The sequence below is a fragment of the Podarcis liolepis genome (genome assembly GCF_965112155.1).
Source record: "Podarcis liolepis genome assembly, chromosome: 2".
Lineage (NCBI taxonomy): Eukaryota > Metazoa > Chordata > Lepidosauria > Squamata > Lacertidae > Podarcis > Podarcis liolepis.
In genome coordinates, this window is record NC_139555.1 from 109,376,233 (window position 1) to 109,393,544 (window position 17,312).

The window sequence follows — 17,312 nt, forward strand, 5'->3', positions numbered from 1 at the left end:
CGAAATCCTGGCAGCAGCAGCGACCCTGGGCAGCGGGGGCGGGAATGGGAGCCCCCGCCTGGGAGGCAGGATATCTCCGGGGGATAATTGTCAGGGAAAAAACCTTGCAGGACCCAGCCAATGGGGAGAGGAGGGAGGGAACCTGGGCTTCGAGTATAGGGAACAGAGGCTCGTTGCCTTTAAAGATTAAAGGCAGAGAGTGGAAGCTGCTGGGGGAGGGGCTGCTCGATACTGACTTGGGAAAGGGGGCGCGGCTTAATTAGAACAGCTGACCAGCCCCCTCTGCCGTCGTGCACTGTCCTTGTCCTGCAAGGAATCCGCTGAGTGCAAAGCGCCTCAGGGTAAGCAAACTTTGGGGGGGGGGTGCAATGGGGGGGGGGTTGTGCAATGCAATACCCATAATTGGGGTTGGGGGTGGAGAGAGAGCAGGCAGGGAAGCAGTGGGTCAAGTGGGGGGGGTATTGCAGCTCCTTCATCCTGGTTGCAAATAAGAGACATGGCCTCTCCCTGAAGGTTCTCTCTCTCTCAGTCACTCACACACACACACACACACACACACACACACACACACACCCTACCTCTCTCTCTCTGAAGGTACGCTCTTTCTCACTCACTCACATACCCCTCCGCACGAAGAGCCCTGTAGTTTGATCAAGCCCATCTAGTCCCGCACCCTGTTAGAATCATAGAATCGTAGAGATGGAAGGGGGCCCTGAGAGTCATCTAGTCCAACCCCCTGCAATGCAGGAATCTCAGCACTGTCTCCTCACGGTGGCCAAGCCTGCAAGGAGGATTGGAGCCCAAGAGCATCTCTCCCCTCCGGCGGCTTCCGGGAACTGCTATTCAATTAAGCATAAGAAAATTAATATTGTAACAACAACCTTATTTATACCTGCTCATCTGGCTGGGTTTCCCCAGCCACTAGGCCTCTACCAACAGAATATTTTTTAAAAAACAATGAAGCATCAAACATTAAAACTTCTCCATACAGGGCTGCCTTCAGATGTCTTATAAAGAAGCAGGATCAGGAAGTTCTTAATGTCTGATAATAAAAATAATAATAGTAATAATTATAAATTTTATTTATACCCCGCCCTCCCTGGCCAGAGCCGGGCAACACCAGTAAAATTGCAGTAAAACATAATGGGGGGAACCTATTTAAAATACAGATTAAAATGCAATTTAAAATGCAGCCTCATTTTAAAAGTAGCCCATAAATCAAAACCACAAGGGGAGGGAAACATAAAGGTCAGACTGAGTCCAAACCAAAGGCCGGGTGGAACAGCTCTGTCTTGCAGGCCCTGCGGAAAGATGTCAAGTTCCGCAGCGCCCTAGTCTCTTGTGGCAGAGCGTTCCACCAAGTTGGGGCCAGTACTGAAAAGGCCCTGGCCCTAGTTGATATGGCAGTTTGTTATCAGGCGTGACTCCCGCTAATTGATTTATGGCCCTCAATTAGCTCTTCACTGCCCGGCACACTTCTCCTGCCGCATGCTCTGCTCCGAGCTCTCCGTCACGCCATAGCAGAGTTTTGCACAGCGGTGTAAACTGTCACGTTGCTTGGCTTCCAGACAAACACACACAGAGTCCAGGTTTGTCTATTTACAGCTTTTATTCCGATATTTCTCAGGAATTTCCAGGACTAGTTGCAGCCATCACAGCACTGCATCCTTTCTCCCACAGAGTACAGAGTGGGACTGGCAAACTTTGCCCAAGCTCCTCCCGAGCTTCCAAAAGTGACGTCAGAATGGTGTGGCATCATGGGAAGAACTTAACTCGTTAAGTTCCAGCTCCAACACCCCCCTTTGCCGCACCTTCTGACAAGACCCTTTTGAGTTCAACACCTTTCCCTTTGCCTTGTGCTCCTTCCCAGCATCTTTCCCAGGCACCTGTTGAACCCCTTCAACACTCCCAGAATCACACTGTGCGAACCTGGCCCACGCACTTCTCGCTTGGTACCTTTCAGGTGGAATGCCCTTTGTTGAACGACTGGACCTTCTGGGCACAAACTCAGATGTTACCTCTGACTCACTGCCACCAGGACCTGTGTCCTCAGCCTCACGGGATTCCCCTTCCGACTTAAAACGTTTTCGAATCCTCTCCATTACACTCACAGGAGAACTGGGCTCGCTTTTGGGTGTTCTCTTAACCTGTGGAGAAACTACAGATACCTCCTCCTGTTCCTGACTTTGGTCAGTTACCTGATCGTCATCATCAGACTCAGTTTCTTCTTCCTCCCCCTCAGAATCTTCCTGTTCTGAATCAGAAAGACATTCTGAAAGAACATCACGCTTGGAAGCAGGTTTTGACTTTTCATCCTGCTCATAGAACTCAGCGTGCTTGCTGATCAGTAACTTACTCTGATCACCTGATGGAAATGCAAACCTCCATGCACTCGCTGTTGGCTCATACCCACAGAAGATCATTTTCCGGAACTTGGATCCATCTGGCCCCTGCAACGCAGCAGGTACTGACACAGATGCATGTGACCCGAACATACGCAAAAAATGAATCTGGGGTTTCCTGCCATGCAACAGCCCAAACGGTGTGTCCCCTACCATGGAATTGTAGGTGCAATTCCAGGTGAAGCTCACATACTTGATTGCCTCCAGCCAAAACCTTGGAGGTAACCCAGAATCTTTCAGCAACACCTGTGCAGTTTTAACCAGAGCCTGACACTTGAGCTCTGCCTCCCCCCTCTGATTGGGTGAAGTCACTGTGTGACGTATCCCTTTCTTGCGAAAGTACTTCTGCAAAGCAGAACCTGTAAACTCAGCTCCTCTGTCACTCGTGACAGCTTGCACTTTGGTGGAAAACCTTACTTCTACCTCCTCAATCCAATGTTTGATCAGCTGTGCTGCATCATCCTTGGATTTGAGACCGTGTGTCCAGGAATTCTGTGTAAAATTATCCTGCATCAAGAGCAGAAACCTTGACCCTCCCAGACTTGGTTCTTTTACAGGACCCCACAAATCTATGTGAATTTGTTCAAAAGGCCTAGTGGTTATCCTCTCAACCTTTGGATAACTGCATCCTTTTACCTTTGCCAGCTTGCAAGTTTCACAACTTACAGCAGATCCACATTCTGAGATCTTACACCCTTTAGAAACTTCTGGCAGCACCTGTAGTTCTTCTAGAGAACTATGGGCTGTTCGAGCATGCCAAGCATGAACACATTCATCATGATTGGGAATTGTAGCACGCAGTGCTTGTGCTTTCTCAACCTTCCCATCACCCTCCAGAGACGTTTTAAGAATGAAGAGATCATTCTGCCCCTTTTTAACCTTGGCAAGCATCCTCCCTCCTTTGGAGATTGTGCACACATCATCCTGAAAACAAACCGTAAATCCCTTTTTCAGTAAATAAGGCACAGATAAAAGACAGTGGTGCATCCCAGGAACGGTACAACACTCCAGCGTTTCCTGCAAAATACGAAAATGCAGATTTACAACATTAGTCAAATTTCTTTTCTGTCCATTTGCAAACAGTACAGATTTCCCAGCAGGTATTGCCGTGCAGTTCCACCTCTCGACAGCAGGTGTCTCTGGAATCAAATTGCGATTAGCTGCAGAGTCAATAACAAAACTTAGCTCAGTGTTTTTGTCACAGCTGTCTTCAGACAAAGCCAGACTAGCTGTTATCTGATACGTCCCTTCCTGGCACCTGGCACGTCCACCAGCCTCAGTCCCATGCCTGGTTGTTTTTCCAGACTGGTTGCCACGGAAACCCGACTGGTTCCCATGAGAGTTCAGCTGTTTGACCTTGGCAACATCCTGTCTTGCCTCTCTGCTCCGGTTGGGGCAATCTCGCCGCAGATGTCCCGCTGCATTACACACGTAGCAACGAAAAACTCCAGTGGAAAAACACTGCCTGGGGCTCTTTTCAGCTGGCTTGGCCCTCCTTCTTCCGGAAAAGCACTCCTTGCCAGATCCGCCCCCCTTGAACTGCCGCTTCATTCCAGCAGGTTCAGTGGAAAACTTTTCAAACTTGCCTTTGGAACTTTCCGCCCCCCCGACTTGCTCACTAGCACTCCTTGAGGCTAAATCATCAGGAACAGGGGCTCCAGCCATCTCTAGGCTTCCAGCTTCAATCTGCCCTTGGCCTCCTGCTGAGCCTTCACACAGACGTTTCAGCACACGCCAAGCCTCACACGCAGATTCAACGCCCTTCAGGTGTTGTTGCAAATTAGCATGAACACCTGCTCTCAACATGCAGATCTCAGCTTTCTCCCTCTGCATTTTCTCCTCCAGAGAAACAGACTTCAGCTTTCCTGAATCTCTGACATCTCTGTCCACCAGTTGCACTGGTTCCCTTTGGGAAATGTCCCAAACTTCCGTGGCTAAAAACCACGCTCTCACCCTTTTTGTCCAGGTATTCCACGCTTGGACGGTGAGTTCCTCAAGCTGTTCAAACGGAGCTTGAATCCCTTCCTGGCCATCTGCCATCTCCTTCCGTTCTCCCAAGGGGGCCCCAAGCTGTACTTACAAAAACATCAGCTCCTCTGGCATTTCTCCCTGGAGAAACGATACCTCAGCTCTGCGCAGTTCTCAGCAACACAGGCACTCTCTGCGTCTTGCAGCTTGCTTGTTTGCTTCTGCCTCCGCCTCCTGCCGTCTCTGCTCGACACCGCAGATCAAAGCTTTCGGCAGTCTCCCGTGACAGGTTTACAAGCGATGATTTAGGACATCCATAACCTATGGCAGTTTGTTATCAGGCGTGACTCCCGCTAATTGATTTATGGCCCTCAATTAGCTCTTCACTGCCCGGCACACTTCTCCTGCCGCATGCTCTGCTCCGAGCTCTCCGTCACGCCATAGCAGAGTTTTGCACAGCGGTGTAAACTGTCACGTTGCTTGGCTTCCAGACAAACACACACAGAGTCCAGGTTTGTCTATTTACAGCTTTTATTCCGATATTTCTCAGGAATTTCCAGGACTAGTTGCAGCCATCACAGCACTGCATCCTTTCTCCCACAGAGTACAGAGTGGGACTGGCAAACTTTGCCCAAGCTCCTCCCGAGCTTCCAAAAGTGACGTCAGAATGGTGTGGCATCATGGGAAGAACTTAACTCGTTAAGTTCCAGCTCCAACAGTTGAGACCAATCTAACCACCTTGAGACCCAGGACCTCCAAAATGTTGTCATTTGCGGAACTTAAGGTCCTCCGCAGGGCATACCAGGAGAGGCGGTCCCATAGGTAAGTGGGTCCTAGGCCGCATAGGGCTTTAAAGGTCAAAACCAGCACCTTAAACCTGACCCTGTACTCCACCGGGAGCCAGTGCAGTTGGTAAAGCACTGGAGCCTCGCCGCAGCATTCTGCACCCGCTGGAGTTTCTGAGTCAGCCTCAAGGGCAGCCCCACATAGAGCGAGTTACAATAATCAAGCCTGGAGGTGACCGTTGCATGGATCACTGTGGCCAGATCAGGGCGAGAAAGGTAAGGGACCAACTGCTTTAATACGGTGCAGATGGAAAAACACCACCTTTGCTGTGGCTGCAACCTGTGCGTCTATGGAAAGGGAGGCATCAAAAGTTACACCCAAGCTCTTGACAGAAGGCGCTGGCACTAATTGAGCCCCCGCAAGAGATGGGAGTTGGGCCCCCAATCCCATGTTGTCCCGACCCAGCCAGAAGACCTCTGTGTTCGAAGGATTTAACTTCAACTGGCTCCCACGCAGCCATCCAGCCACAGCTTCCAAGCATCTGGTCAGTGTGTCCGATGCCAAGTCAGGGCGGCCGTCCATCAACAGATAAAGCTGGGTGTCATCAGCATATTGATGACAATCCAGCCCAAAGCTCCGGACAATCTGGGCAAGGGGGCACGTAAAAGATATTAAAAAGCATCAGGGAAAGGATTCCACCCCTGTGGGACTCCACACACCAAGGAGTACCGCAGTGACAACTCCCTCCCTAGCACCACCCTCTGTCCCCGACCTGAGATAAAGGAGAGCAGCCATTGTCGGACTGTGCTCTGAATCCCTACGTCGGCAAGGCGGTGGTCCAAAGGTTCGTGAAGGCTGCTGACAGATGTAAGAGAATCAGCAGTCCAGACCCGCCTCAATCCAGCTGTCTATGGAGATCATCTGTTAGGGCAACCAAAGCCGTCTCGGTCCTGTAACCAGGGTGAAAGACGGACTGAAATGGATCCAGAGCCTATGTTTCATCCAGAAACCTACCAAGCTGTTCGGCAACTGCTGTCTCAATTACCTTACACAGGTATGGAAGATTTGATACCGGACAGTAATTGGATAGATCTGAAGGATCTAGAGATGTTTTCTTTAAGAATAGATGCACCACTGCTTCCTTCAACTCCCCTGGGAAAGTCCACGTACCAAGGACTGATTAATGATCTCATCCAGGGGGACCCGCACCTCATCTAGACATGCTCTAATCAGCCAGGACGGGCGCGGGTCAAGGGGGCAGGGGGTACCACTGTATACCACTTTAAACATTCATGGCTTCCCCCAAAGAATTCTGGGAGCTGTAGTTTGTTAAGGTTTCTTGGAGCCGTTAGGTGTGGTTGCCATATTTTGAAGAGCAAAAAAGAGTCCTTATGAGGACTCTCATTTTAAATATCTCTACCATATGTAGGCTATAGAAACTATAGAAGCTATATTGCCAGGGGGTGGGGGAGAAGAGAAGAGGCAATCAAGTCTTTAACCATGGCAATCCTTAAAACCCTTATTTCCCTCAGAGTTACAATTCACCAAGTTCTCTGTGACAAGGAATAGATAGTGAAGCCACTCTACGTATTATATCTCTGAGAGGGGAACAGGGAGTCTCCTCTCAGCAAATTACAGCTCCCAGAATGCTTTGGGGGAAGCCATGACTGACTGAAGGGGTACTAGAGTGATTTCATAGAATCATAGAGTTGGAAGAAACCACAAGGGCCATCGAGTCCAACCCACTGCCAAGCAGGATGTGGTGTGGATGTGGCCCTCGAGGGAGAAGGCAAGCAATCAGAAGGTAAGTGGGAACACAATGGAGCCCTTGGGGGCCATTTTGCTCAGCAGCCTCCAGTGCCATTGTGTTCCTCCCAGGGCAACACAGCACTCGTCCCCACTGCCTGCCTTCTGAGATGTGGGACCATTCCCAAGGGCAGCTTGTGACACAGCGTTGTAGGGCAAGGCTGTTTCAAAGGAAGGTGGGAAAATGCATTTCTGCCACACAGCAGCCTGGATAATTTGTGTGGGCTGTGAGTGTTTTCCCTTTTTCTCTTCAGCGGTGTCTCCCAAATACATTTCTGTTCCAGGCAAGCAATCAGAATTCATTGCCCGTCCTCTTGAAGACAAGGCCTTGAGAAAGATTCTTGTCAAGATGGCGGTCTGGCAGTGGATCACCTGCCACTCCGACTCATATATACCTCCATGCAGTGACTTAACTCGCCCTGCCCATCAGAATCAATGAGGAAAAAATCATGATGATTTATGTGATCTTTGAATCAAGTCTACTTACAGGCAAAAGCGGGCTGTGGGGGCCAGGGGTTGATTCTAGGATTGTGGAGAGCTGTCTGCATCCTGAACAGCGCACCCCGGGCTTCGGGCAGCTCTCCGTAACCCTTGGGAGCCCGGCACAAAGTCACGCCGGCTCCCTAGGCTTGCGGATAGCAGCCTGTTCTGGGGGCTGTGGTCCGCCATAGGTGCGCTCTATGGGGCGAAAAATACGGTAAGTCTCCTGGACTACCTAGGAATGGATGATCTTTGCCTTAATTTGTAACTCAATGCTTTGAACATCCCACTGGCATTTCATTTTAAATGCTGATAATGTTTCATTGCAGATTTTTTATCATCATTTTGGTATCTCTTTGTTAACAAAGTATTTTCATACATATGAAAAGCAAATCTTGGATTGAGAAAATTATGGTTTGTAAAGTGAAAAGATTTTTTTTCAAAAAAAAGTTATGTTTGCCTCTGTTCTAAAATTTGGTTTTAAAGTAAAGTGTTTCAATATATTTGGGTTTGTTTATAAAGCAGAAGCTCCTGGAAGCTAAAAATGAGCTTTGTATCAACAAAAGTTTTACCTATAATTATTCATAATGAAAAGTTGTAAGAAACATGAGATTTTCCACCCTTGAGCTTTTGAACTACAACTCCCATCAATCTTGGCCGTACGGGCTGAGCCTTATGGGAGTTGTTTCCCAACATCTGAGCAACCCCATGTTGGATATCCCTGCTCTATACTTTTTAAATTTAATTTCCATTCCACTTTATATGTTCAAGAAAAACCTCAAAGCGGTTCACAGCATATTAAATCAATAAAACAATGTGAAAAATGTGAAATATAATAACTACTACTACTACTAGTACTACTTCTAATTTATTATTTATACCCCACCCAGCTGGCTCCCCCCAGCCACAATATAGAGTATACAGTAAAACAACATAACAGAAAACAAAAATATTATCTTAAAGATTTCAAAATAAAACAGTACAAAGGTCAACTACAGAATTCATATTTAACATAGTAGAGCTGGGTGAGTCTGGGCCCCACCCCTTTGGCCAGGTGGAAAAGACCTTGCAGGGAGTGGTGGACTTTACATCTCACAGCAGGGCGATGTTCCTCCGGCCTCATGAGCAGCCTCTCTAATGGGACCCAAGTGTTTTTATGGTTGCAATTAACTTAATCTTCCCTAGGTCTGCTTTCAGCAGAAGCATGTGCCAATTCCACTGCCCAGCTTCAAACTCAAAGCAGCAAGCACATGTATCCTGTAGGTGCACTTGGCTCTTCCTGTTCAGCGTCGCTAAAACTCTCCTCCCCCCACCCCCTCTCACGAAACAACAGCCTACTTTTAAGCACCCTGAGAGTTATTTACCATCTCCCCACCACTGTTCTCACGGTGCATGTGCGATAAACATGCTTTGCTCTAATGTCTCCTGAAGCATCTTACGCTCCCAGCCAAAGGGACGCTCTCCTGCTAAATGTACGCTCACTGATTACAGGAACGTACTCGGGAGAAACACGAACTAGCCTTGCATGGATAAAGCATCCCCTCTACTTCTCTTCCCTTCTCTCTGCTCCCCCCCCCCCAGCCTAGGCCCACACTTTCTCACCTAAACCAAAACCTAACCACCGTCATGAGGGACCCAGCTAAGGAGAGCTGCACTGAGGTGCATTTGTGGGAACCTCCCCCTCCCCTGAATCTTCCCAGGAGCAGGACGACTGTATAGATTTGGAAAAGTGATTTGCAGAGGAACATAGTTCAGAAGGCAGAAGCTGGGAAATACTGGATGGGGAACAGCTTGCAGAAGAAACTCTGGAGGGGGGAGAGCTAACAGATTCACTGTCTCTGGAAAGCATCCATCCACTCTCCCCAAGGTCAAGGAGAGCAGCGAAAGTGGCAGGACAGAAAGCACAGCGGGTACAGGCTCAGGTTACGAGACGCAGAAGTGGCAGGGGTGACTAGCGATGTGAGGGACTGGACCTCTTCATTGGGAGCACCGCCATTTCTAGAAGACGGGTTCTTTGTCCCCTTGCTGGGATCATTAAAGTTTCTAACTGGTAAGAAGACTTCCTTTCCTTTGTTCTGCTTATCGACGACCAAGGGGGAAGGAAGGCAATTCCCTGAAGCCTGACAGATGCTGATCCACAAGACAAGGGCAGCCCATCATTTTGGCAGTGAAGGGTGGAGTCAAAACTCAACAGATTCATCACACACCTTGAGCATTCCAGATTCACATTCTCCCCCTGGATAATCTAGCAACAACTTGCAACTTCTTTTGTACATCAAGTATATGTGACCTTCATTACTTTAATACATATATATGTGTATACAAATTTAAATACAAACACCAAAACATCACATGGGTTCCATGTATTTAAAATTGATTTCTGCCTTTATGAGTTTCTTGATGTAAATTAAATAGTGAACCTTGAGTGGAACGTTGCATACGTTTATATGGTTTTTAACCTGTGTGAATTTGCTTATAAATATTAAGGTCTCCACTTCGTGTTAAGCTCTTTCCACATTCCCTACATCTGTGGTTTCCCCCATGTGAGTTAGCTGATGTTTCCTAAGGCCTCCACTTTGACGGAAGCTCTTTCCACACTCCATACAATTAAATGGTTTCTGCGTGTGAGTTCGTTGATGTCTTCTAAGGTCTCCACTTTGACCGAAGCGCTTTCCACATTCAATGCATTTAAATGGTTTCTCCCCTGTGTGAGTTAGTTGGTGTGTTCTAAGGTTTCCACTTTGACTGAAGCTCTTTCCACATTCAATACATTGAAACGGTTTCTCCCCCGTGTGAGTACGTTGATGTATTCTAAGGGCTCCATTATGACTGAAGCTCTTTCCACATTCAATACATTTAAATAGTTTCTCCCCCATGTGAATTTGTTGATGTATTCTAAGTGTCCCACTTTGACTGAAGCTCTTTCCACATTCAATACATTTAAATGGTTTCTCCCCTGTGTGAGTTCGTTGGTGTATTCTAAGGTGACCACTACGACTGCAGCTCTTTCCACATTCAAGACATTTAAACCGTTTCTCTCCCGTGTGAGTTCGTTGATGTATTCTAAGGTCTCCACTACGACTGAAACTCTTTTCACATTCAATACATTTAAATGGTTTCTCCCCTGTGTGAGTTTGTTGATGTATTCTAAGGTTTCCACTTTGACTGAAGCTCTTTCCACATTCAATGCATTTAAATGGTTTCTCCCCTGTGTGAGTTCGTTCATGTATTCTAAGGTCTCCGTTTTGACCAAAGCTCTTTCCACATTCAATACATTTAAATGGTTTCTCCCCCGTGTGAGTTCGTTGATGTCTTCTAAGTTTACCACTTTGAGTGAAGCTCTTTCCGCACTCTATGCATTCAAACGGTTTTCCCCCCGTGTTAGTTCGTTGGTGTTTCCTCATTTTTCCACAGTGACTAAAGCACATTCCACATTCCCTGCATTTAAATGGCTTCTCTGCTCTTCCCACTGATTTCACAGACCTTTCCGTAGAATCCTGACCATCATCTTCCTCACCTGTTTGGGGCAGGGAGAGAATCCTGTTAGACTTTTAGGAAAGACAATAAATGAACTAAGCACATGTCAATTCCCATGTGCACCTTCTCTTATTTTAACACCCTCTCCATTGTCCACTGTCTCCATGTTCCAAATTTTTAGGAATGCAGATGAGATAATGGCAAGAGAAACCCATGATCACGCCATTCACACTTAAGAAAGCACCATCATTTTATAGTAGATATCTACGGTGGAACTGGCTTATAAGACACATCTCTGTCTTTTTCTTTTTCAAGTGAAGAAATGATCTCATGCTCCAATAGCAGTCTCTCCTATGAGGAAGAAGTATAACTGAGGTGTTCCTATGCCACATGTAAGTGTAAAATTATTACAACGTATTACAACCTAATAACAGCCTGCTGCATCGGGCAAAGACCCACCTAGTCAAGCATCCTGTTTTCACAGTGGCCAAGCAGATGCCTGGGGGAAACCAGCAAGCAAGATTTCAGCCCAAGAGCCCTCTGCCCTCCTGTGCTTTCCAGAAACTAGTATTAAGAAGCATTATTGCCTAGGACTACGAGGGCAGAGCACAGACACCAGCCTAATCCCTTTTTTCAAGATATCCAAGTTGCTAGCAGTCACTGTCTCTTGTGGGATGGAAGACCATAGATTAACTATGCTTCTGTTTATTCATCTTCTGCAGCCCATAAAGGCTCATAAATGTATTATGGCTTAAGCTTTTGTGAGCTACAGTCTGACATTGTGGAATCTTGACTAGGAAAGCTGGTGCCACTATAAACCCATGAGTCTTTTTGTTGGGTTTTTGTACTTATTTTGAACTTAAGTCTTAATCTGCAAAGGACTGCTTTGAATACATGGGTTGCCCTTGAATGGAGAAGAAGAAAGCACCTTGCTTGCATCTGGATCCCCTGGGAGAGGCGGTGGATCCAGGGATTGTGAATGAACAAGACCTATCCCTTCCGTGCGGTGGGAGTGGGTGGGTTAAAAGTGGGGGAGAGACCTCCCCCTCCTGTCCTTTTGGGAAATAGGAGCTTTTGCCGTGAGCAAACAACTTAGATGGCAAGTTCTCAAGAGAAGCACTTTGGAGCCCTGCTTGCTCATGCTATCTGTGTGTGCATGTGTGTCTTTGGACCTAGAAGACAACATACACTAGTGGTCAAAATTGTGGAAACCTTGGAGAAGGTGTTTTTCTGGGGTTTGATGGCTCATAATACCCCCCTTTTTGGGAGTAATACCATAAAATTATATATCAACGGAAAGATACAGTGGTACTTCAGGTTACAGACACTTCAGGTTACAGATGCTTCAGGTTACAGACTCCGCTAACCCAGAAATAGTACCTCGGGTTATAAACTTTGCTTCAGAATGAGAACAAAAATTGTGCTCTGGTGGCACGGCGGCAGCAGGAGGCCCCATTAGCTAAAGTGGTGCTTCAGGTTAAGAACAGTTTCAGGTTGAGAACAGACCACTGTAATTTAAAGTACCACTGTAATTTAAAGTAGAATGTAATACAACAACTTTTAGGAAGGATTGCAACATAAATAAGCAGGACATTTGTCAGTGTGTTATGTGATTGCAATCAAGTTGGTTGGGGATTTTTTTGTTCTTTCAGTTAGTGAACTTGTAAAATGTAATATATTTACAATAAATGTCACAAAGAGTTGACTTTGTGATTGCGAGCTTCCGGGCTGGAGTAAGACAGAGCCCTTAGGAGGATTTCAGGCCACTGAGGAGAGGTTTAGGGGCTAAAAAAAGCCCCCCGCACAAAACTCTGCAGAAGAGTGGGGCTGCCACGGGGTCCAGCTGAGCCCCAGGTCTCCCGTCAAACCAGCTCCCGCAGTTGCATCAGGGAGGGGAAGACGGTCGAGGCGCGCTGTCGGCTCCAACGCACACCTGAATAACCGAAGTCTAAAAGCCGCCCTCTGAAGTGACAGATCTTCTGTTATAAGGTAAAAGAAAAAGAAGCTTTTGGAGAGGAATTTAAAAATTTGGACTTAAATTCAATTTGAACTTCAAAGTGAGAAGTATTAAAAATGGAAGCCGTACTTCTGCTATTCAGGGGAGAACCCTGCAGAGACGTTTTGTGAATAAGATGGAATGAGATGAATGAGATGAAAGCCCCCAAAAATCTACATTTCAGCCTCTGAGTGAAAGCAAATGTATTTTTAACCCTAAAATTCCTGCTTTGCTGAAAGAACAGGATTTGTAAATAGTTGCCTCTCAGTTTTGACAAGCTCTGCGATTTGAATATCCAACAACTTGGAATTTTTTGAGACATCCACCAGTCTGGCAGGATTAGACCCTGTGTAGCTGGAGGGGTGATAAAAAAGGAAAGTGGCCAACATATAGAGATTTGTTAATAGAAGAGGAGAAAGGTTTGAAATTTAAAAGTTATGAAAACTTGAAAGGTACTTTACAAAGTTGGTTGCATCACAGACAAATTAATGAGCAATTTAAAGAAGATAATAAAAGGGGGTTCAGCTATACTATCTCAAACTTTCAAAAGGAAGTTGTGGAGGGAAATACCAAATTATTGAAGAGAGCATATAACATTTTGCTATATGGAGAGACTTTAGATGAGAAGGTAAAATCAGCCCAAATAAAATGGGCTCCAGATGTTGGGCTTAATATACAGTTGGAGGAATGGGAAAGTTTATGAAAACAAATGTAAAGTTTACAGATTGTATATCATTAAGAGAAAATTACAGTGGTACCTTGGGTTAAGTACTTACCGTATTTTTCCCTCTATAACACGCAGATTTTTTCTCCTAAAAAGGAAGGGGAAATGTCTGTGTGTGTTATTGAGCGAATGTGTGGTCCCTGGAGCCAAATGGCGCGAGGGGAGGCAAAAAAAATCAGGCAAAAATCAAATTGCGCGTCTTGGAGAAGGGAAACCTGAAAAGAGGAAGCGGCTGCTTTCCTGCATTCTGCCTCAGGGTCTTACTGCCCACCCTCCTCTGTTTCCTTGCTGTTTTTGCTCAAACGGAACAAAGAGCAGGGAAAGCCCCTCCCCTCCAGGCAAGCAGAGGGGAAAGCAGAGTGTCCTCTCTGTGCTCCGGTGCTGCTGAAAACATGCAGGAGGGAGAGAGAGAGAGAGAGAGAGCGTGCAAGCTGGGTGGCTTGGGTGGGTAGGTGAGGGAAAACTTTTGCCTCCCTTTCCTCCCTCCCGTTATACCCCTCTCCTGCATTCTTAGCCAGCTGCTTCCCTGCACACCCCTCTCCTGCTCCTTGTCCCTTCTGTGTTTTTCCCTCCCTCCCCACTTAAAATGTGGTTAAAAAGCATGGATCCACATGGATCCTCAGGATCTTTGCATTGGGTCACCCCAAATTCACCATCAGATCCCATAGCATGTCCATGGCTACAGCCTGCCCCCAAAAATCACGCACCCACTGTTGCCTGGGGCTGCAATGGTGCAAAAATGTGGTTACAAAGCATGGAACTACATGGATCCTCAGAATCTTTGCATTGGGTCACCCCAAATTCACCATCAGATCACATAGCATTTCCATGGCTACAGCCTGCCCCCCCAAAATCACACACCCACTGTTGCCTGGGGCTGCAGTGGTGCAAAAACGTGGTTACAAAGCATGGATCCACAGGGATTCTCAGGATTTTTGCATTGGGTCACCCCAAATTCACCATCAGATCACATGTCTGTGGCCACATCATGAAGCACAAAAATGATACATCCACTGTTTCATTCAGAATGTTTTTTCCCTTGTTTTCCTCCTCTAAAAACGATGTGCGTGTTATGGTCAGGTGCGTGTTATACAGCGAAAAATACAGTAATTCATTCCAGCGGTCCATTCTTAACCTGAAACTGTTCTTAACCTGACGCACCACTTCAGCTAATGGAGCCTCCTGCTGCTGCTGCGCCGCCGGAGCACGATTTCTGTTCTCATCCTGAAGCAAAGTTCTTAACCTAAGGTACTATTTCTGGGCTAGCAGAGTCTGTAACCTGAAGCATCTATAACCTGAGGTACCACTGTATTTGAAAATGATATATAGATGGTATATCACACTGGAAAAACTGCAAAAATGTATAAAACAGGATCCAAGATATGTACTTTTTTCATGTATGGTGGGAATGCAAGAAGGTTAAAGAATACTGGGAAATGATATATAATGAACTGAAAAAAATGTTGAAAAAACCCTTTGTTTAAAAACCAGACTCTTTCCTGCTTCTAATTTTAGATCATGATACATGAGAGGGAAATTGGACATAGTTTATGTATGCGACAACAGCAACAAGAATTTTATTAGCACAAGTATGGAAAACAGAAAACGCCAACAAAGGAAGCAGTGCAAGCCAAGCTTATGGACTACGCGGAACTGGCTAAGCTGACAGAGAGAATACATGAGAGAGACAACATCGATTTCAAAAAAGAGTGGGAACCATTTATAAACTATAGAAAAAGACAGTATAAAGATATGGACTCTTTGCCAGGTTTTGACAACTATATAAGAAGCAAAATCAGCAGAGTATAGAATTTGTTTAATAAATCAATACGGAAATATGGGGGAAGCCAAAGAGGAGGGAGGGGAGACATACAGATATAGAAATTGTTCAATTAAGATTTGTGGAAATTTGTTGTTATAATTTGAAAATTCAATAAAAATATTTTTTAAAAAAATGTGTTTTGCGATTGCTATCAAGTTGGTTGAGGTTTTTTTCATTTAGTGAGCTTGTAAAACGTAATTAAATAAATGGCACAAAGAGATGACTGGTCACCTAGAAAGGGATGTAAAATAGTACTATTAAGTGAACAAGGCTACAGTTATGAAGATATTAGAAGAAAAATTGGCAGGAACTTAACCAAAGGGGGCATTTCTAAATTTTGGAAGAGGTATAAGGAGACGCAGTCACTACAAAATCAGACTGGGCTAAACCCATGTTAACTGGACAGGCCATAGATTGTTTAATGAGCCCAATGCCTGGGAGAAGAGGAATGCTTTTGCCTGGTGTCTAAAGAGAAGGAAGGAAGGACACTGAGGTTCACTTCCGAGGGTCTTCTGCCAGTTCCCTCCCTGCAAGAAGCGAGGTTACAGGGAACCAGGCAGAGGCCCTTCTCGGTGGTGGCGCCCTCCCTGTGGAAAGCCCTCCCTTCCAATTTCAAATAAACAACTATCTGACTTTTAGAAGACATCTGGAGGCAGCCCTGTACTGGGAAGGTTTTAACGTTTGATCTTTTATTATGGTTTATCTAAGTTGTAAGCCACACTGGAAACCCAGCCAGAGGGGCAGGTATTATGATTATTATTATTAACCAGCCCATCAATGCCCAAGCCTCTTCCCTTCCCCGCCTCCTTCCAGGCAAATCCCTTTGCACCAGATCCGGGCAGGAAGAAGCTTCTCTCTTTCCACAACGGGAACCCGCCCTCCCCCACCTTCAAGGCCCCATTAAGAAAAACAGCTCCCTTTCCTCCCTTCTCTTTTCTCCCCGTCCCGGGGCTTCTCATCCTGGACCCCCACCCCTTGCCAAGCCCCTTCCCTCCTTCCCGCCGCTGGCTTTGCACTCACCCGAAATCTGAGGGCGGCGGCAGATGCAGCGACCCTGGACAACGGGGGCGGGAATGGGAGCCTCGCCAGGGAGGCAGTGAGTGACCCCGCTTAATGAGGAGGCTTAATTAGAAGGAAGCAGACCCCTCCCTCCTTTTATCTCCGCTGGTGAAGCCGGAAGTCAGGTGACTCTGGCGAGGAAGGAGAAGTTTCTCCCCCCCCCTCTTTCCTTTCCTTTGATAACTGGGGGAAGGAAAACCTTGCAGGACCAGCCAATGGGGAGACGAGGGAGGGAACCTGGGCTCCGAGTATAGGGAGCATCAGCTACTGTGGACCCCGCCCTCTTGCAAGAACGTATTGTAATCAATAAACTCTTTACTGCCTCACCCATTTGATTCAGATTGTATTTCAAGGAGGGATCAAGGGTCTCATGACCCACTTCTTACAATGTAGGAAGCAGCTTACAGCAAAAAAGCCCAATGACTCTTCTGGGTAAATGAATACAGTATTTTAATAAATATATAAATGGAGAGCATATTTTACATTCTCATGTTCATGCAAACATGGTTCCACTCCAACCTCACTTAGTCCCCACTTACACCTCAGCAAAGTGTTATTTATACAGAAATCTCCTGAAAAGAAGTGTCTCTGTTTACATTATAGGGAGGGACCACACTCTGACTGGCTTATTGCACCTTCATAACACCCTGTGTCTTTTGCAGTGTCCTGTATTCTCCTCACAGACACACAGAAACAGGGAACAGTGACATGCAGCAGCAGCAGCAGCAGCAGCAGCAGCAGCAAGACAGACACGCTGTCAAAGAATACCTCCCATTCGACCACTGGGGGGGG

At 46.4% G+C, this 17,312-nt stretch overlaps 2 protein-coding genes and 1 long non-coding RNA gene across 8 annotated transcripts in view; 2 read left to right on the forward strand and 1 right to left on the reverse strand.

Annotated features, from left to right (window-relative positions):
- On the forward strand, positions 1-16,200 carry LOC310702148. 2 transcript variants are annotated; one of them, XR_014523295.1, is made up of 3 exons: positions 1-341; positions 11,235-11,311; positions 15,155-16,200. It is a non-coding gene; the product is annotated as an uncharacterized lncRNA (long non-coding RNA). The 2 variants fall into 2 exon arrangements; XR_014523296.1 differs by lacking the exon at positions 1-341 and adding an exon at positions 6,497-6,960.
- Positions 1-17,312, forward strand: part of LOC310701452 (uncharacterized protein) — a 137,038-nt gene that overhangs the window by 80,694 nt on the left and 39,032 nt on the right. The gene's annotated exons all lie outside the window — the stretch shown is intronic.
- Positions 9,809-17,312, reverse strand: part of LOC310701849 (uncharacterized protein) — a 23,779-nt gene continuing 16,275 nt past the window's right edge. The window contains exons 2-3 of the mRNA XM_083493298.1: positions 16,482-16,542; positions 9,809-10,959 (exon numbers count right to left, since the gene is read on the reverse strand). Coding sequence (XP_083349424.1) covers positions 9,944-10,870 — 927 coding nt within the window. The 5' untranslated portion in view covers positions 10,871-10,959; positions 16,482-16,542 and the 3' untranslated portion in view covers positions 9,809-9,943. The remainder of the gene's footprint in view (positions 10,960-16,481; positions 16,543-17,312) is intronic.